At 45.6% G+C, this 20,998-nt stretch overlaps 1 protein-coding gene across 7 annotated transcripts in view; it reads left to right on the top strand.

The window, feature by feature from the left end:
* The window catches only part of TRPC3 (transient receptor potential cation channel subfamily C member 3), a 73,558-nt gene that overhangs the window by 30,551 nt on the left and 22,009 nt on the right, over positions 1–20,998 (top strand). For 4 of the 7 annotated variants that reach the window (XM_084885211.1, XM_084885212.1, XM_084885213.1 and 1 more), the window contains exons 3-7: positions 1,932–2,120; positions 12,274–12,438; positions 15,383–15,599; positions 17,459–17,713; positions 19,610–19,874. In XM_084885211.1, coding sequence (XP_084741337.1) covers positions 1,932–2,120; positions 12,274–12,438; positions 15,383–15,599; positions 17,459–17,713; positions 19,610–19,874 — 1,091 coding nt within the window. The remainder of the gene's footprint in view (positions 1–1,931; positions 2,121–12,273; positions 12,439–15,382; positions 15,600–17,458; positions 17,714–19,609; positions 19,875–20,998) is intronic. The other 3 variants (XM_084885210.1, XM_084885215.1, XM_084885216.1) reach the window with 1 other exon arrangement.

Consider the following 20,998-nt stretch of genomic DNA (forward strand, 5'->3'; position numbering starts at 1 on the left):
CTGGATTTCTGCTGTCTGCAATGGAAACTCTTCTCATCTGGGTAGCCTCTACACATTCTCTCCTCCTCTTGTTTATTTTGGTTGATGATGTGATTTTTTCCCATCACATCATGTAAATTAATTATTTAAGGGGGGGAAAGTGGAGTTCCTCATGCCTTTTTAAAAAAATGAAATTAGAAAACCTTTTTTAAAGTAATATTTTATTGATTTCAGAGAGGAACAGAGAGGGAGGGAGGGAAGGAGGGAGAGGGAGGGAGGGAGGGAGGGAGGGAGGGAGAGAGAGAGAGAGAGAGAGAGAGAGAGGGAAACAATAATGATGAGGGAGAATCATTGATCAGCTGCCTTCTGCACACCCTACATTGGAGATCGAGTTCACATCCTGGGCATATGTATTGATTGGGAATTGAACCATGACCTCTTGGCTCATAGGTCAATGCTCAACCATTGAGCCATGCCAGCTGGGCCCTCATGCCTTTTTTTTTTTTTTCTTTAAAGTATATTTTTATTGAGTCCAGAGAGAAAGGGAGGGAGAAATAGAACATAAATGAGAGAGCATCATTGATCAGCTGCCTCCTGCATGCCCCCTACTGGGGATGGAACCCAAAACCCAGGCATGTGCCCTTGACCGGAATCAAACCCGGGACCCTTCAGTTTCCAGGCCAATGCTCTAGCCACTGAGCCAAACCAGCTAGGGCCATGCCTTTTTTTTTAAGGTATGCTTTATGGAAACCCAGATTAGGAAATTCTGCTGTGCAAAGTATTGTTTAGTAATTTGACACACAGTGTCTCAGGACACGTCGAAATGAGGAATCCATTTTTTTTCAAGGACACCACGTCAGATAATCATCTGGCTAACTTCCTTAGAGTGCTATAATTTTAGTGAGAGCCATAGAAGTGGGACTGGGGTTTCCAGAAGTGAAACACTTTCCTACAATGGTTGTTGACACCTTGAAGTGAACCAAGAAGCGAGAAATAGAGCTGCAATCAGGAGGTAACGGGAGGTTGCCTGCTGACTTCCTCATACCAGTCCATGCACTACACACATGCGAATGGAAGGGGAGACACCCAGGTGTGAGGTCTCTATTTCTAGTGAGGTGTTAGTTCCAGCGGCCTGGCATCTTTTCTCTCATGTATTGGTACTCTGCAACCCTTGGCACTTCAGTGACGTATAATCAGACACTTGTCTTCCTCAGGATGTGGGCACGTGCCCTGCAGACCAACAAAGGGAAATACCCCCCTTTCTGCTGGTCCCTGTCCTTCCCACACACCCTGCCCTCCACACTAGTTATTCCCAGACATAAGATATGTCAGAAACATATCAGGACTTTGGGGCTGGGTAGGAATGGCCTTCTGGTGCATGGCCAGGCGCATTGAGGCTGCTGGATGAGGACCGACTGCACTTGGAGCAGCAACGCCTTCAGCAAGGCAGGAGATAGCAACCTGGACACGTTATCCCCACATGTGCTCTGTCTTCTATGTCAAATTGCCACTTTAGGAAAATCCCCATTTAAAATTTTTTTTGTTGTCCCTCAATTAGAAATAAGTAGAATAAAATAACTGATGTAAAAATGTTTTGTTTTTTTCATTGTAGAAATGGTTTTGTTTTGGCTTTAAGAAAACGATCATATAGAGATTTGACTCTTTTTGATCCTTTGGCCCTTCAGCATCAGCATTTAGGCAACATCTCTTAATACAAACCAGGGACTGCTGTGCGCAGCACTTTGGAGCTGTCTCTCACAGTGGGCAGGCTGCAGAAGATCCTGGCTGTGGGTGGGAGGGGGTGAGTCCAGCCGTAGCAAGCCTCACATCCCCCGGGGGCTGCAGCCTCTGACCAGAGGAAGGAACTGCTTCTCCTCATGCACAAAGGACCCTACACCCTCCCAAGGACTATGCAAATTCCCTGTTCTAAACGCCAAACCTCTCATTCTCAGAATGACTATCGGAAGCTGTCCATGCAATGCAAAGACTTCGTGGTGGGAGTGCTGGACCTGTGCCGGGACTCGGAAGAGGTGGAAGCCATCCTGAATGGAGACCTGGAATCGGCGGAGTCTGTGGAGGCTCACAAGCACAAGGCCTCCCTGAGCCGCGTCAAACTTGCCATTAAGTATGAGGTCAAAAAGGTGAGTGGCTGCTCCCGGCCAGGGTGTTGGGATCCACATGGAATGCCTGGACATTTCTCCAGTAATGAGAGTAAAGGTTGTGGTAAAAGATCCTTTTTCCTTCGTGAAAGGAATGAGTGAGGCATCCTGGTAAAGTGGGGAGTCAAATACCGAGCTTCTGATCCTCTCTACTCTTGATGGGTTGTAAGAACTGGGATAAGTCATAGGACTTCCTTACATTTCAGTTTCCTCTATAAAAGGCAGATAAAATTTCTTATCTGTCTCTGGGATTTGATGGGATTTCAATGGATTGAGATATGCCAAAGAATCTAAACTGCCCGTCACGATGCAGTTGATAATAATAAAATCTGTTACTTGTACATGCTTTTGGAAGGGACTGTCACAGACTTTCTCAGGTTAATCCTTGCACCAGACCTATGTTATTATCCATTTTGCCTACAATATACAATAGATCAGATAGATGATGATATTTTTATTCTACAAAGAAACTTAGGTTCTTCCAGCGTAAATGACACGTCTGAGGTCACAGAGCTATGGAGTTGGTCATGCATTTGCCAGAAATAAAATTATGATTTTTTTAAAATCTGGTTACTTTAGATAAACTGTTATGTGTATCTATCTGCTACTTGTATGGGGCTTTTAAATAATTCATGAAAATTGAGGTTATGATGTTTTACTGTAATAAAAACGTCTTACCCAGAATAACATATGTTATTATATGTTAGACAAATGAAATTGCTTTGTGCTTTTAAGAGATGCTGAAATTGTTTTGTGCTTTTAAGAGATTTACAAAGAAGTAAGCTGTTATCAGTAGTGCTGGTGTCATGCAGTGTGGCAGGGAGTGGAGGAGAGTAGGCCCCTGAGCCATCCTGCCAAGGGTTCAAGCCCCCGTGTGACAATGGGCACTTCCCCTAACCAGTCTGAGCCTCGGTGTTCTTGGTGGCAAAGTGCAGAAAACGGTAGTAACTATTTGTTCTGCTGGTCCCGGGATTACTGAGCTGCTGCAGGCGACGTAATCAGCACAGGTGCAGGACACGGGGATTGTCTAGTGAGTTGTAGCTAATAGCATTTCTGCGTTATGACAATTCATTCTCAGAATGATGGCTTTTAAGCAAGTTCTGTTTTTAGTCATTGAAGATGGATTTCGTGTTCACTGCCTTGGTTCTAGTTTACACTGAAAGCAAGTGAGCGAGGGCTAGGCGGATGGTCAGGAGTCTTCAGGAGATGAGGAGGACAGCTTTTCTCAGCTTGCTTCCAGAGCTGATGCCCCAACAGAGCAGCTCTCCTCTGCTGCAGGTGACTGGCTGGCCCTGTGCCGAGGATGCGAGTCCTGCCTGATAGACGCGGCCCTTTTCACACCGAGGCACCCGCACATGCCTCTCACGGGGCATTGGGGGGAGGGGGGTAGGTCAGGCAGACCTCTGACAGCAAGAGAGGATCACTTTCTACACACACATACACACACACACACACACACACACACACACATACACAATGCTACCACAATGTAGAGAACTTCCGCAGGTGATTTTCACAAGATTCTGGCCAGCCATCAATGACAGATCTCTCCTCTGTGTAACAGGTCAGTGAAACTTGAAGTGAAAGCACTTCTCAAGGCATTGCCAGTTACAAGATCAGATTGTTTTGGATAAGCTGGATATTAAGACGCGTTTAAAAATCTGTCTGGATTTCTGCATAGGTCTTACAGTGTGCATCTCTTCTCTCGAGTACCCGAGAGGGAAGCAGTGATTCCGCTTGTCAGAGGTTCTCAGTCATATTGTAGCTTTGAAAATGTCCCGTGAGCAGAGACAGCTGTCTGCAGATGTGTATGTTGCCCAGCTGTCTCGAAGAGTGCAAGTCCTCTGCACGTCCATTTTAAATAAATGGGTGTGGAGACCACAGTGTAGGAGGTATCATTAGTAATAAACTTTTTGTCAGTCAGCTATCAGGAAATAACAGCCAAAAGAATATACGTGGCCCTACTCGGTATTGCTCAGTGGGTAGAGCATTCCAGTCAAGGGTACATGCCCGGGTTGTGGGCTCGATCCCCAATGTGGGGCGTGCAGGAGGCAGCCTATTAATGATTCTTTCTCATCATTGATGTTTCTATCTCTCTTTTCCTCTCCCTTCCTCTCTGAAATCAATAAAAATACATTTAAAAAAAGATATATTAAATATGTACATATTATATATATATATATATTTAAAAAAATAATATATGTGAAACTGAAAGGAGAGTCAAGACTTTGAGATGTCCTGGTTTGTTTGTTTGATGCTATACAATGAATATTAGTTAAAGTCTTTGATTTGGAATGCTCATTTGGAAAATGTACAGAAGAACCCTACTCTGGAATGCCTCAAAGCCTCAGTTTTTTTTTTTTTTCTCTCTCTATCAAAGGCTGAATTGTTCTCAGCACTCACCCATCTCCATCCAGCAAAGAGGGAAAACACCCACCCCCTCCTGATGCCCATTCCCCCACCTTTCCCTTCTGTTCCCCAAGGAAAACCTCCTTTCAGATTATAAGGATGCATGTCTCCCCTCCACCGCCTGTAACCCCTCCCCCAACACACACCCTGTGGCCCTGAGGTGCCTATGGCTACACGAAAGGCATTGGGACTTCAAGATAACTTGATGTGTTACATAATTTTCCCTGCATAAAAATATAAACACATATTTATTCACATCAGCCCATAATTCCACCAAGGACACCAGTTTTATGTAATTGCAGTCTGCTTGGGTCCATAAGAGACTCAGAAAGTGTCTCCTGCCATCTGCCCAGATCCCTCCCCCCACTTCCCCTGGCTCAGGTTCTGGGTCTACGACTCCTCTCTGGGTTCGGAGCTGCTGGAGCTCAGGAATCATACCACGGGTTCAATCAGACCTTAGAGATTCGATGGCATTTCATCAAGAAAACGAAAATATGAAAGATCTGATTTAAGGGGTCTCAACATGAATTTAATGATTATGTGGGAAAGAACTTTCCAAAAGAAAAGCAGTAGAGGGAATAACAAAGCAAAAATATACATAGTTTGATCACATGCAGCCTAAAACCTTGTACATTGGAAAGATCTGGGAGAAATATTTTTCTCAGTTATAACTTATAATGGATTGCTGTTCTTAATATCAAACAAGCTCAAACAAATTTATGAGAAAATTTTCCAGAGCTCTATAGAAAAATAAACTAAGAGCTTGAACATGTAATTCACAGAAAGATCAAATGACTAACAAACACTTAAAAATTTTCAAGTACCTTGGTAACAAAGGAAATGCATATTTCACCTCTCTTAAATACAAATACTATTTCACCTCTCTTAAATTATTAAATAATGAAAACTTATAATTCTTAATGCTGCTGATGAAATGGGCTATCAAATGCTGCTGGTGGGAAATAATAATGTGCTTTTTATCAGGAATTTTGAAGACTAGTCATCATTTCTAAGGAGTTTATAAGGGAAATAACCCAACTGGAAAATGGTAAATACTGTTACTGTTCATAGGGTTACCTACATTCTTCTACTATGAGAGAACAGAAGATGAAATTGGATTTTTTTGAAAATGCATACAAGAAAAAAAAAAACACAAATTATTTTTTTAATTAGAATAAGGGACTGTTTGCGCGCCCCCCCCCCCCCAAGTTCTGAGTTCTAGTTCTGTCTGTCCATCTTCTGTGTGACTTAAAGAGGAATGCCAATCCCCTCCACCCACAGGCATACTAAGACTTCTGCCTATTGCTAGTAGCTCTGTTATTCTAAGAAAGCCCTTGACAAAGATAGGAGATATCAGATCTTCATTAAAAAGGGCTCTGAGGAGGTGGGGACATTTCCTCAGTTCCCAGCTGCTCTCCTCTTTCCTTCATGGTGGGATTAAGTGTAACTGGAATCAGCCACCCAAACATGCAGCAATATCTTATCTAATAAAATAATAATATGCAAATTAACCATCACTTCGCTATACCCACAAGCTGTGCCCACCAGCCAATCAGGAGAGAGTATGCAAATTAACCCAATCAAGATTGCTGCAGCCACAGAGAGAGCTGGAGGCTTGGGTTTCCCTGTAATGTAAGAAGCCAAGTGGGCCCAGGCCTCCATTGAAGGCTACCAAGTTTCAATTATAGAAGATAAATAAATCCCAGATTCCGAGGCCTCCTTTTAAGTCTCTGGGGGTGTGTGTCTGGTCTGCAAACCACCACAGGCCCCTTGCCCAGGATGCCCCACACCCCAAGAAAACCTCCACCCTGATTTGGGACACCCTTCAAGGCAAACCAGCTGACCCCCACCCATGCACCAGGCCTCTATCTAATAAAATAGTAATATGCAAATTGACCATCACTCCAACACATAAGATAGTGGCCCCTGTGTGGTCAAAGATCCTGCCCCTATGTGGACACAAGATGGCCACCACAAGATGGCCAGCAGTTGAGGGCAATTGGGAGGGACCAGGCCTGCAGAGGAGGGAAGTTGGGGGTGACTGAGTCTGCAGGGAAGGGAAGTTGAGGGGGGGGAATGCAGGCTTGCAGGGGAGAGCAGTTGGGGGAGGACCAGGCCTGCAGGGGAGGGCAGTTGGGGGGACCCAGGCCTGTAGAGGAGAACAGTTGGGGGAGGACCAGGACTGCAGGGAGGGCAGTTGGGGGGGACCAAGCCTACAGGGGAGAGCATTTAGAGGTGACCAGGCCTGCAGGGGAAGGCAGTTAGGGGCAAACAGGCTGGCAGGGGAGCAGTTAGGCATCTATCAGGCTGTCATCTATCACGCTGGCAGGCAGAAGTGGTTAGGGGCAATTAGGAATGCAGGCAGGTGAGCAGTTCAGAGCCAGCAGTACTGGATTGTGAGAGGGATGTCCGATTGCACACTTAGGCCAGATCCCATTTTGGAGAGGGTGCAGGCTGGGCTGAGGGACACAAACCCGTGCACAAATTTTGTGCACCGGGCCTCTAGTAAACACATAAAGTTATTCCCAGTACCAGCAGAGAAAGCTCAGAGGTGGATTCTTGCAGCGAGACACTGGGGAACACACATGTGGCAGAGATCTGGAGCGCCTGTGCCAGCAGGGCCCTGACCCCGCACCGGGCAGCCTCCACCGGTCTGTGCCCAGGCACTGGGAGGTGGCAGAGCAGGTCACACCTGGTGGGTTTGAAATCCAGAAAACTCACACCATGCAAGTTTTCCATTTATGCATCACAATGCATGAGCTTTGAAAAGAAGATGAAATGATCTAGGTTGTACCCACAGGAATATTTTATTTTAAATTGTATAAACTGAGGCTCCAACAATGAAATCAAAAGCAAAATGGAACATTCCCACCATATTCTGCACCACAGTGTCCCCACGAAGATAGTTCTGGGAAAGGCGGATTTTATGAAAACATAGTGTAACTTGAATTTTTTCTTAATAGTCTGCCATGAATGGGGGTTCAGTTTACAACCTATTAGTCAACTTGGCAGGAAAAAGGTGTTTTGTCAATGCTACAGTCCTTTTGTTCCATGGAAAGACTGGGATTTTCTTATGTGTCAATCATTCTTCCTTTAAATCAGGAAACCTCGAATAAGGATATTATTTTTGGAATGGTTTCAATTTGCTGGTCCACTGGCATTAGGAACCAGCATACGCATTCTCTCCAGCCACTAGGACTGGCAGGCAGTGACAGGGGTGCTTTAGGAGGTAAAACAGTCCAGAGATAAAGGTCACTGCCCTGTGTTGAAGTCATTAAAAAGAGAAAACTCATCTCCGAGAGGGATTAGCTTTTCTGCCTTAACTTACTACTATTGCATCAGTTTCATTTTATTTTTTAAACGGTCCTGTGTGCCTGTGTTAGGATTTAAAATCACTGGGGAAAATATTTGCATTTTTTCCATGGATTAAAAGAAGTCAACAGCCCTGGCTGATTTTGCTCAGTGGTTGGAACGTTGGCCCACAGAGCCTTGGCCCACTGACTGAAGGGTCTCAAGTTTGATTCTGTTCAAGAGCATGTACCTTTGTTTAAGGGCAGGCTCAATCCCTGGCCCCAGGTGAGGCATGTACAGGAGGCAACCAATCAATGTGTCTTTCTCACATTGATGTTTTTATCTTTTTGTGTCTCTACCCCTCCCTTCCACACACTCTAAAAATAAATGGGGGCCAGGGGAGGGGAAGTCAACAGATGCCATACAGTGATGTTTATTATCTCAATTAAGAAGAGGGAAAAATTAGTAGTATAGGAAGAATACCTATTCAGCTGAAGAGTAAAGTGTGACAAGGTGAAACATCATATTTAACATAGATCTGCACTATGTGAACAAGTCATAGTGAGTCAAAGATGGATCACCCTCTTGTGCCACATGGAAAGGATGGATTTCCATTAAGTCTTTGAGGCTATGTAACCTTATACAGTGTAATTAATGCCATAAAGCACATCTTCAAATTTAAAGAGCAGTTGGAGGAGGAGGAGTGGGAAGAGGGAGCCATACTACAACATGAGTACTTCTGTCCTCAAGAGTTCAAAAGTTATGAAAGACCTTCGAGAGTTCAAGGACACTTGTAAGTGAGACATTTGTCCACCAATTCCATATGGACATGTCACCTGTTTGTTAACTCCGTAGGCATTTTCTGACTTGATCAAATCCTCTGCCTACAAAAAAGTGCTTCCCAAGCGGTGGTCTGATCTGCTGACATCACCACCTCTACCTGTGGATTTCCCAGGATACACCACTCCCCATGCCAAGCCAAGCCTGGCTGCAGTCACAGGCCTGTCTTTTATTTGCACCCATCCAACTTCCCACAAATGCAGACCCTCTAAACACCAAGTCATTTGGACCAACATTCAAATTAAGACTGTTAAATGTTATTTATCTTGACAAACATATGAGTCCAGGTCTCCGTTCTAATAGCTTTCCTCACATTTATTTAATAGGTAGATCTGCTATCCACCTCAATCTCTATTACAGGACAGTGTCAAATACCGCTTTTGACTAATTTGGTCAGGCAAAGACTCAAAGCCTCCAGAGACCACCTCTATGTACAGACTGATAGAATTGTGTCTTGAGTTACCCTCAGGTAATCGTCCACAGGTGTGGGAAGAGTGTTTTTCAACAGGGTCAGACAATTGCTTCTGCCTGGAGGCTGTTATTCTCAGTCTCTTAAAAGGCCTCAGAAACTCCAAGTCCTAGGACAAGGTGTTTTCTAATAGGGTGGGGCAACTACATTCCCCCCAGGCAAAAACCATCTGCATAGCAAAGGTCTGCATGAGAAAGATGACCTCCCTAGCTTGAGGGAATGATTCAGCACAGGAAACTGGGGTGTCTGCTTTCCAAGCTCTAACTCCAGAGCCCCCAATCCTGGCTTCTCACACAGCTCCAGCCCACTCTGCCCTCCTCTGCTAGAGCACAAGGTGGGTGGCTGCACAGAAATTTTAGTGTATTAGCCCTTTAAGAGGATGCCTGAATTTCTAGCCATTCCTCTCCCTGGCAGACAGCAACCCCGTGTACTACTTTACACAGCCAGATATTGTGTGGCTACTCTTCTCAATTCTGATGTTCTCTGCTGGGGGGCCCAACTTGCGGATTAGACCCCAGAGTTCTCAGTGGAACACCCACAGCTGAGATATCTCTCCGGAACTTCAGTTGCTGTTTGTTGAACCCAGCCAGCCCCTTTCACGCCTCTGCTCCTCCTACCAGTCTCTATGCAGTCTCCACTTTCAGTCTATGGTTATCAAGGTTCTCTCTAACTAATCTTCAGTTGATTATTCAAGATGGTGTGTGTGTGTGTGTGTTTTGTTTGTTTTGTTTTTTGTATTTTAGTTGCAGTTCAGTTTGGTCCTAGGAGTGTCTGTGTAGCATCTACTTACTCCACTACCATTTTTAATCTCAGATTTTCTCACATTTATTGATAGCTTGCTGTGTGCCGCAGATCAGGAGCACTCTTCACTTAAGCCAATGCTGAATGCTTCCATTTCATCTCCTTGTACCAAAGGCCTAAGCTCATGGGAGGGACTTAAGACTTGTTGAAGGGTGAGTGAGTGAGTGAGTGAATGAGATAGATAGGGGCTTTAGAGGGGATGAGGATTTCTCAGATAGAAGGAGGGGTGAAGCAGAAAGGAAGTGATGCTCAGACACAGGGAAGAAGTGGAAATTTGGAGTTCTCAAGAATCCTAGGAAATTGCCACAGAGATCTCCAGAAGCCATCCACCTTGAATATATCCACACATGTATCAAGAGTTCAAATACTGTCTGCATTAACCTTGAAATACTGTTTTAAAAAATCAGAACGTTGGAAAGTGACAGATCTTGAGTTTGGAAAGAAGGTCTTTACTTCATGGCTAGCAGTGCCCACTGACCCTTGGGACCTGGGACTTTTATAAGTGAATGGAAAGGAACGGAAGGTTCAAATACTCTTTTTCACATTGAGCTCATCAACAAGAAAAGATAGCATCTTCTTTTTCATACTTCTGACTCTCCCAAACCCTACCAGTTTGTATTACTGAAAAAAATTCAGTTAGGTATCTCAAATCTAGTATTAGAAGACTCATCCTCAACCACATCTGTCAACCACATCTGTCTCCCCTGCAAAAAGACACTGTGGCTGCTGCCAGAGTGGCCACCCCAGGCTTCCAGAGGGCAAGAGAAGGTCTGGGGGAAATTGTGCCTCCACTACCCACCCTGAGGGATGAGGTTTTATTTTTTTAATGAAAAGATACTATAAACCAGGAAGTGGAAACCTCTTCATTGCCCTGTAGGCGTGCTCTTGATAAATAGTGAAATAACGTTGGAATTACCTAGAGCGTTAGGATCGGGAACTAGGACTTGATAAGAGATGAGTCCTCTGCCTGGTGGGGACTGCGACTGCTCCCTTTTCCTCTCATATTTTGCAAAAACATCTCAAGGATGCCTCCTACCTGGTTAACTTTATTGTTTATTCTGTTTTGTAGAAGACAGCGGTACTTTGACTTTAGTAGTGCTAAAGACTCTTTTTAAAAATATGTTGCCGTAGGTGGTTTGACTCTGGATAGAGAGCATCGTCCTGCAGACTGAAGGGTCCTGGGTTCGATTCCAGTCAAGGGCACATGCCCAGGTTGCGGGTTCAATCCCTTTTAGGGGGTGTGCAGGAGGCAGCCCATCGATGATTCTTTCTTATCATTGATGTTTTTGTTTTTTTTTCTCTCTCTCTCTCCCAAATCAATACAAAAATAAATAAAAAATAAATAAAAATATGTTGGCACTTATAGTTGACTTGTGAATGAACCTGAATAAGTCCTTAGCCTGGGCAAATGCACCTGGCCATTCAGAGAAACTGACCCAGTTCCAAAAGGCACCCTTTGGCATCAGCCTGATGACATGTCCATTCTGCTCCCTGAAAAAGGACAGGGCCTTAAAGGAGTCCCGGTTCTTCCAGAGAGATGCAGGCAGGTGGCTTGGCAAAGCCAGGTGGCAAAATAAAACATGACGGCAGGGATGAAGTTGGTATAATGTGCTCACTTTTCCTGATGGAAATTATAAAATTGCTACAGGAGATAAATGTTTGGAGGGGGGGCGGATCCCTAAACTCTGATAGAGGAAGCCATAAAAAGAGGACAAATTACCGCATAGGAAGGGTGTGACATTTGTGCCAGCTCTTGGACCCCCATACATCGTGCACTGAGCATAGCACCTGTAGGTTCACCTATATCTCGCAAATCTTTTGCAGATTTGCAGATTTGCAGTGGTCATGCATACGTACATGTAGGCCACATCATGAATATATTTTCCCACGAGTAGCATTTTAGGAGCGGTTCGTGAAACGTAGCCTGTTTTGCTTTTGCCAATAGTCTGCAATAAACCAAGTCCCTGCTTCTTTTCCATCGGAGCTGAATGCAGGTAAGCCGGCAGACAGCAAGCAGGGCCGCCTGTCCACAGAGGAAATATGCCACCTGGTTCCAGAGAGGCGCCTGCATGATGGAGAGCTCCACCTGGAAAGAACTGTGGCCAGGGCAATATCTGCTTTACCCTCCTGTTTCCACTGTGGCTCTTCTGTTAGTCCTAGAGCAATTTGGAAAAGCCATTATGAAGTGGAACGGGAATGGGCCCTGAGCCCTGCAGTGCGTACATTGTGGGCACATGTGTACCCATATCTAGGGTGTTAACGTTAACCTCAGCAGTTGCACTGTGGACGATGTATGGTAACCCGCCTCCCTTTCTCTTCCCCTAGTTTGTGGCTCACCCCAACTGCCAGCAGCAGCTCCTCACCATCTGGTACGAGAACCTCTCAGGACTGCGGGAACAGACCATAGCCATCAAGTGTCTGGTGGTGCTGGTGGTGGCCTTGGGCCTCCCGTTCCTTGCCATAGGCTACTGGATCGCTCCGTGTAGCCAGGTACAGCTCTCCAACACGTTTCCTCTGTGGTTGGTGTGCCTCCTGGAAGGAAAAAGCTTCCTCCTTAAGGCTCTTGTCAGTTTCACCCGAGTGTTAATTGCCTCAGGAACAGGAATGCTGCTTTTGAGTGATGGGGTCAGTTCTAACAGGGGATGAGAGAGGATTGGTGCAGCGGGATAGATGGCCTTGCAGGCACATGATGCTTTGGCTTTTAAGATAAAATTGCTGCTGGGTGAAGCTGCGGATTTTCTCATTCTGTTGGCAGCTTAATCCATAGAGAGCTGCTGGGCCAGCTGTGGGTGGCCAGAGAGCGGCCCTGCCGCAGGGGGACCATGACCCACCAGCCTGACAGCTGGCAGCGCTCCCCTGGACCTGTCCATGCCACGTGGCTGAGTGTATTTCGCCCATTTGCCAATGTGGTGTTATCCAGAGTCCAAGAAAGTGCACGTCAGGTTCCCCACGCTCTTCGCTCTTCAGAGGGAGGACCAACGTAGCATTGGGGCGTGGGGGCTTCGGAATTTTTTATGGTCTTTTATTTTGCTTGAATCATTTACTTCACGACTTTTCTCCCTCTCTTCACTGCCAGTGTCGAGCTCACCTGACTGTGCCTGAGGGGACCACTGAGCCAGACAGGGAAGGAGAGCTAGGCAGCTTACCGAATCTGTGTTAGGCGCATAGAGGGCACTGCCAGGGACAAGTGCTGTTCTGAGATCCCTAATCCTGTTTTTACATTCCCAAATCTGGTTTTGTTTAAATCAGAGGCAGTTTCAGGCAAAATGAGTCAAGGCCACTTACGAGTGACCCTGGATATCCGTCATCCATCTGGCTCAGCAGCCTCCCGGCAGAGTCCTGCTCTGTGGGCACCATCTATGCACGAGGTATCTATCCATCTCACTCCTGCTGGAGCTGCCCGTGCAATTCAGGGTGGAAAGTTTGCATTTTGATCTATCTCGGTGACTCGACTGAGTTCCTTGGTTATGTATCATGGAAAAGTCTCATAGGATTTCTCAAATGCATGATCGCTTAAGACTAAAAACTATAAATACTGTGAGAGAGCATGCCTTAAAGCAAAAGTCACATCCCACCCAAATAGCTTCCCTTTCTGGGGCAAAGGAACTGGAGCTCAGGTTTATACGTGTTTGTCCCTCAGGGCGTCTTGATCGTGGGAACTTGCATCAAGTCTGAGTGGGCGCCCTCAATCCACTCCCCTTTTGCTCTTCACTCATAGAAACCCAGCTCCCTTGTATTATTAGTAAAAGAAAAAAAAAAAAAAGAAAAAAGAAAAAAAAAAAAGAAACCCAGCTCCCTGAGTGGGAACGCTGCCCAGCAGGGAGGGGAGGAGAAGGGAAGGGAAGGGACAGTGTGGTCCCTACCCACATTTATACCTGCCACATACCATCTACCTGATGGTGAAAAGACAGCCTGGCAAGAATTCTCTGCACACATCCCATTTGCAGTACAGGCAGGCTGCTTCCCTTTTATATTATTGGAAGTCTTTAAAGACCAACCTTTTGGAGACTTGACAATTCCCAAGGAAATGAGCTGTTTACCCCTCTCCCCCCCGCCAATGCACAGCTGCCCAGCAGCATAGTGATGTGAGAGTCGTGTTCATTTTCCAGTAGAAAACGTGGCGTTGGTCTGCATGCCTTCCTGGTAGGTTCCAGAAGCGCTTGACAGCCCTTGGTTATTTGTTGATGTCACGTTAAGGACGTGGATGTACGAAAACATCTGTTTGAGTTTGTGGTCCTTTCAATGTGAACCTTGGGGCTTTCTGAGGCCATGGACTGAGTTGAACCCTGGGGTTTGAGTGTGCAGGATGGAGAACTTATTTGATAAACCTACCGAAAGTACCCAGTCCTTGGACCTCGGAAGCCCTGGGCACAGGAGGAATGTTTTCATTTCTCCCAGAACATGGGGCTCCTGAGGACATCCTGTCACGTGGGATTTGAAAGGATGGACCTTAATTATAAACTGAACTGTAAGGTGCTCTTGTACTATTTATATGATTTTCCAACTCGAGGGTGGGTCACTTTCACTTAAATTAACCTACTTAGAGGGTAAATTATTTGTTTCTCCCTCTTCTAATTGGGATAGTAACAGATAAAACATTTATCCTGATTAGAACATTTTTTGCCTTTTTTTCTATCATATGAAGCACAACTTGATTTTGGAATATTTAGAAAAGATTACTAAAATTTACTTCTGCAATAGTAAGATTTCTTTTTAATCTTCCAAGTGTTATTAATGTGCTACAGATACATCATAACATTTCAGTTGTAAATGAACGAATTTATCTACAAATTTATCATAACATTCCAATGATACAGCCGTAAAGGATTCACACTACAAACTTGGGACTGCTTTTCCAGGACTCTGAGAACCTTGGCACAACATAGTCTCTCAATGTAAAAATTAGAATCACCAGGGTGCCAAAACCGGTTTGGCTCAGTGGTAGAGCATCGGTCTGCGGACTGAAAGGTCCCAGGTTCGATTCCGGTCAAGGGCATGTACGTTGGTTGTGGGCACATCCCCGGTAGGGGGTGTGCAAGAGGCAGCTGGTCGATGTTTCTCTCTCATTGACGTTTCTAGCTCTCTATCTCTCTCCCTTCCTCTCTGTAAAAAATTAATAAAATATATTAAAAAAAAAAAAAAGAATCACCAGGGTGTGCCTTATGACTTCAGAAATGCACCTGTGAATGTGGTTGATCCTAAGGCAAATTGGATGTTTAGAAACTGAAGTTTGAAGACTTCTTAAGTTATTTTTTGGAGGAAGCATCCCTGAAAAGGAGTCATTTTTATAACAGAGCTTTTCAGAAACAGAAACAAAGCTTTGAAAGTTCTCATTTCATCTGTTGGGTTTCCTTACCCTGTGTAGTAACTTTCATAAGTAGGAGCCAGATTTGCAAAAGTAAACTTTATTTTATTTGTTTTTGTTTCACTGCAGCTGGGGAAGGTCCTGCGCAGCCCCTTTATGAAGTTCGTGGCGCATGCGGCTTCTTTTATCCTCTTCCTGGGCCTGCTTGTGTTCAACGCCTCAGACAGGTTCGAAGGCGTCAGCACACTGCCCAACATCACAGTCCTCGACTATCCCAAGCAGATCTTCAGGGTTAAGACCACCCAGTTCACGTGGACCGAGATGCTAATAATGGTTTGGGTCCTTGGTAAGCCTTGGATTTCAAGTGCTCTGATTTCTATCAAAAACAATGTCTAGCCCTGGCTGGTGTGTTCAGTGGTTAGAGCACCGACCCAAGCAGCAAAGGGTCTCAGGTTAGAAACCTGGTCCAGGGCATGTGTGGGAGGCTACCAATCAATGTGCCTCTCTCACATGGATGTTTCTCTGTCTCTTCCCCTCCCTCCCTTCCACTTTCTCTTAAAAAAAAAAATCAATGGAAAAAATATTTTTGGGGTGAGGATTGACCAAAAACAAAAACCAATATCTACATAATGATCGTCATTTTCTCTCTTTTTTTTAATTGAATTTATTGGGGTGACGTTGGTTAATAAAATGATGCAGGTTTCAGGTATACAATTCTATAATATAACACATCTGTATATTGTACTGTGTGTTCACCACCCCAATGTCATTTTCCATTTAAAATCTTATTTTACATATATGGTGGCAGTATCACCGTTGTTAGATTAGCAGAATAGCAACATAATCCTATAATTTAACATTTTTATAATGCTACCAATTATCCTAATACTAAATTTTAAATGTTTATGAGTAACATAAAGATATTAATATACTGTGTTCCTGAAATCTAACTTTGATTATTGAACAAAATGAAGGTTTTTAAATGTGACTCACTGTAATGATCAAATATTTCACTGAAATTCTTGTGGCGTCACCAGGTGGCTATCAGCTGACGCTGAAAAACATTGATACCATTTCTGTTTTAGACCTGATAGGAGAGTCCATTTTCAGAATGCAGTTATTTTGTCTCACAAGAGCCTGTTTGGAATAGCTAGCTCTTAAAGTAAAAATTTTAGGCAATGTGAGAAACAACGGATATTGGAGCAAGTTTATCTATTGATTGCTAATCCCAAGTCCTTTTCATGCGTCCTTTCTATTTTCCCCAGCAGTTTCCTGGTGTTGCCTCAGTTCCTGATTTAATAGGTTGCTTCCTTCCTCTCATTCACTCCTGTGGCCTCGATCTGGGACAAGTCATTTTTTTAGACATTTTATTTTGAGCCATTGAGTTTCTTTTAAAAATTCCACAGTGATTTCCCCTTACATCGTCAAGGCAAGGAGTGGTGTGCCCTCTGTTCCCGGGCAGCCTTTTCTGCCATTAGTTTCCTCATAGCCTCTGGGCTCCCTGCTGAAGGGCTTGGTTCCCCAGCGACACCCCCTCCCCAGCGTGGAGCTGAAAGGGGTAGGGAGTAAGGGGGGCACGATAGGGAAGCTGTTCTTTTGTTGTGAATCCTCACCTGAGGGTATTTTCCCGTCAGTTGGTTGCCTTCGCACACACCTAGACCAGGACCAGTGGTCAAGCCTGCAACCGAGGTCCATGCTCTGCACTGGAATCGAACCTGGGACCCATCAGTTCGCAGGCCGAAGATCTTTCTGCTGAGTCAGACCGGCTAGGCAGGTGGGAGGGAAGCTGTTCTTATTAAAAGTCTATAGGACAACGCTCACTTGGGGCTATTTCTCTCCTAATGACTAGGGCTCTGTAACGAACCAATGTCGTTTTATAAAGATGAATTCTTACTCCTTCAAAATTCTCCTGTTGTAAAATCTATGTCTTGGGGAACCTTCCTGGTGTTTCCTCCTCCTGGTCCTGGCCCCTCTCTCTGAGTGGCAGCGTTGCTGGGCCTGCAAGTGGAGGTGTGTTTCACCGAATCCTAACTTGGCGGAGTGAGTCATTCCCGGGGGACCTTCCTCTTCCATTACCTCTTCCCGGTGAGCTAAGCAGTCTGCTCTGTGGTACCCAGCATGGTGCTTTACAGATGGGGCATGTGTAGAGATGGGGCTGGTGGTGGGCCCAATAGGAGCGTCTCAGGCTGAGCTACAAACCTCCAGGTCCCCCGTGTGTCGTGGCAGGAATGATGTGGTCCGAGTGCAAGGAGCTCTGGCTGGAAGGCCCGAGGGAATACATCGTGCAGCTCTGGAACGTGCTGGACTTCGGGATGCTCTCCATCTTCATCGCTGCGTTCACGGCCAGGTTCCTGGCTTTCCTCCAGGCAACGAAAGCACAGCAGTACGTGGACAGCTACGTCCAAGAGAGTGACCTGAGCGAAGCCACCCTCCCCCCGGAAATACAGTATTTCACGTACGGTGAGTCCTCGCTGCAGGGTCCGCGGTCTCTGGAGGTGCCGGGAACCGCATTTCGGAGGGCCTGTGATGGGAGAGGTGAGTTGAGTGATTCTGGGCAGTGGAGACAGCAGGAGCTTCAGAGCCGGGTTCCTATCCAGGGAACTATCCACTTCCTATCCACTCCCCGGTGCCTTAGCTTTCACATTGCAAGGTGGGAGAAAAATCACCTTTAAGTCTAAGGACATAGTTTACTCTCAGGGACGCTGAGGACGTGAGCCTGTCTTGATGAGGGGGAAGTAGCTGGAGACAGTGATTGATGTGGGAGATGAGTCCCTGGGAGCGTGTCTTTGAGGTGCTGACCTGTACAGGTGAGGTGCACAGTGTGGCCACGAGATCACAGGCTTGAGAACCGGCAGAATCTCAGAGAGGAGGGCGTGCCCTCCTCCAGATGGCACAGGAGGCGGAGGTGCCACATGTCTGTGTCACAGAGCAGCACGGCCCAGCCGATGCCCCGTGTGTGAGGACCCCGATGCCTGCCCGCCCAGCACGCGCCATATTAGGGAACCGTTGCCTCCCTCTCCCCAAGGCAGGATCAGGTGCCCGCAGTGAGCAAATGCTTTCATCATTGCAAAATCTCAATCTGGAAAAGACTTTAGGAATTATGGCCTTGCCTTCGTTTTACAGCTGAGGAAACTCAGGCAGAGTTCACGTGTGTTCCAATGTGAAGCATACATAGTCTGTAAGTGACATGGAGGCATGCCTTGCAGCGCGGACGCGCAGCGCGTTAACCGCACTGAGGGGGCTGGCGTCTGCTCCAGCGCTAGATGTACGCTTTACACGCTGTGACGTCTAAGCGCACTGCGTGGAGTCGGTGAGCAAAGAGGTTTCTGTACCAAGGAGACCAGATCAAAGAAACAAGTGATCGCCATTTGTACGGTAATTAAAGAATTAACTTGGTTGTATTTTTGTGTAATATATGCTTCAGTTCTCGATCACACTTTTCTTTACCTGTATTCATGTGTCATTAATGGCAGTCATCTGAGGGGAAATCTGTGAATTCATATAACACTACTTATTGTGTGTGTGATTTTGATCAAGTTTTTAACCTTAGCCTTGTTATCTGCATCTCTGAAAGGAGGATAATAATAACACCAGGTCTGTGGGGCTACTGCAGTCACAGGGCCTGGTGCATAGTAAACATTCAATAAATGGTGCTTTCTATTGTTGTTGCAAAGGTGTGCGATGCTGCCTTCTCCTGGGAGTGGCCCAGTTCACACAAAATCAGCCCCATCGCACTTCATTGGCCTTCCAGGGAAACAGTCTGCTGTGACCGTGAGAAGTGACCTTAAAAGGGTGCCGGGGACCTCTTTAGAACATTTGTGGCTCAGTAGCAGTTTTTGTTTTTCAGGAACACGGCTTCTTGTTCAGATACCAAGCCGATAGCACCATGTGATCCTAGACATTCTCATGTCTCTAATTATGATGTTTTACTTCATTAACTGTGAGATGAACTAATTCCCATGGTATACAAAAGTTTTGTGCCTCAAGTTTATAGGATGACAGACTTGTTGGCTGATAAACCATCAGTCAGGCCTGTCGTTTTGTCATCCTGACGGCCTGTGTCTCATGAAGCATTAACCTCCATCTTTCGCACTTTCTTCTGTTTCTGCTCAATGCAAAGTCAGCTTAGTGTCTCCATAATAGTGTTTTCTCCAGTGGAATAATTCACATAAGTGAAAGATTCATATTTTTCTGCTTTAACGGGTCAGCTAGAGCTCAGACTGTTCATTAAATCTAGAACAGTTCCAATGGAGACATTAGCCACTTACCTACAAGGTAGCGCTAGTGGAGGTATTGGCTTTGCATAGTTAGCAATGAATGGAAAGGCCCATTTTTAACCTCCCTCTCCGTTTCCAGCCAGAGATAAGTGGCTCCCCTCCGACCCTCAGATCATATCGGAAGGGCTCTATGCCATCGCCGTGGTGCTCAGCTTCTCCCGGATTGCCTACATCCTCCCTGCCAACGAGAGCTTCGGCCCCTTGCAGATCTCGCTGGGCAGGACCGTGAAAGACATCTTCAAGTTCATGGTCCTCTTCATTATGGTGTTTCTCGCCTTTATGATTGGCATGTTCATCCTATACTCTTACTACCTTGGGGCTAAAGTAAATGCTGCTTTTACCACGTAAGTAAGGTTTCTTGTAGACATGACAGGGTGAAGAGAAAGTCTAACACAGGGGTCCTCAAACTTTTTAAAGTGGGGGCCAGATCACGGTCCCTCAGAGAGCTGGAGGGCCGGACTATATGAACTACTAATTCCTACTGTAACACCTCGGCTGCGCTCACTGCCCAAAAAACCTGGCGGGCCGGATCAGACTCCTCTGCGGGCCGCATGTGGCCCGCGGGCCGTAGTTTGAAGACCCCTGGTAACACGTCTAGATGAAGCAAAGGAAAACTTTCAGTGATTGTAATAATGATGTTTTTAAGAGAAGAAAAACTCCATTGAAAACAGTGCCCATATGTACTGACATTGCTTCAGATTCTGCTCTGAGTTTAGTGAGCAGTTGACCACAGGATGAATCAGAATTTGGAAAAATCCTAGACAAAATGGGTTATTTTGAGATAGATGAGTAGTAAAATTTCAATACTGGATGTCTCTTACATTATGTATGACTTTAAATTTAGTTTCATCATTTTGTAGTCATTATTATTATTTCAAAAAAGTAGAGGGAGTCAAATAAGAGAAATAATAGCTCAATGTGTACGGCCCACTAGAAAGGTAACAGTATGTCCTTCCTCTGGTCAGACTGGTTTCCACAGTGCAGATTCACCTCTTCAGGAAGTCTTTCTTGATTGAGCTCCTTTAGTCTTTGTCTTTTTAAGTTCTATCAATTGGAGACATCCAGGTGTGAGATTCACTGTCACCCATGGGGTTTGGCTGTCATAGGGGTGGCCCTCCCTCTGGACTGCAGGCCTTGCAGGTGGGGAGGCCATGTCCTCCACCTCCCTTTGTGTCCTGCAGTGTCCCACTGGACACCAGCTGGATGGTCAGCACGTTCCCTCTAGAGAAAGATGAAGCCTCACGCCCTGCTAGGCATCATGTTGTTCAGAAATAAATTCCTTCAAGTCGTCAATATAGAGCAGGTCTCAGGTGAACGAGACCTGAAGCTCTTGCTTTCAATGAAGAAAATGTCTGTCTGAACCCAGTGGGAGGTGCACAGGGAGCCTGGAGCTCCGAAGGCGCTTTGACCCTGAGGTTTTCTCCTCGGCTGTGTGAGGACAGGCACCTGAGCTCCGTGGGAGAACACG

This window comes from Pipistrellus hanaki (assembly GCF_964339955.1).
Source record: "Pipistrellus hanaki genome assembly, chromosome: 5".
In the NCBI taxonomy this organism is placed as follows: domain Eukaryota; kingdom Metazoa; phylum Chordata; class Mammalia; order Chiroptera; family Vespertilionidae; genus Pipistrellus; species Pipistrellus hanaki.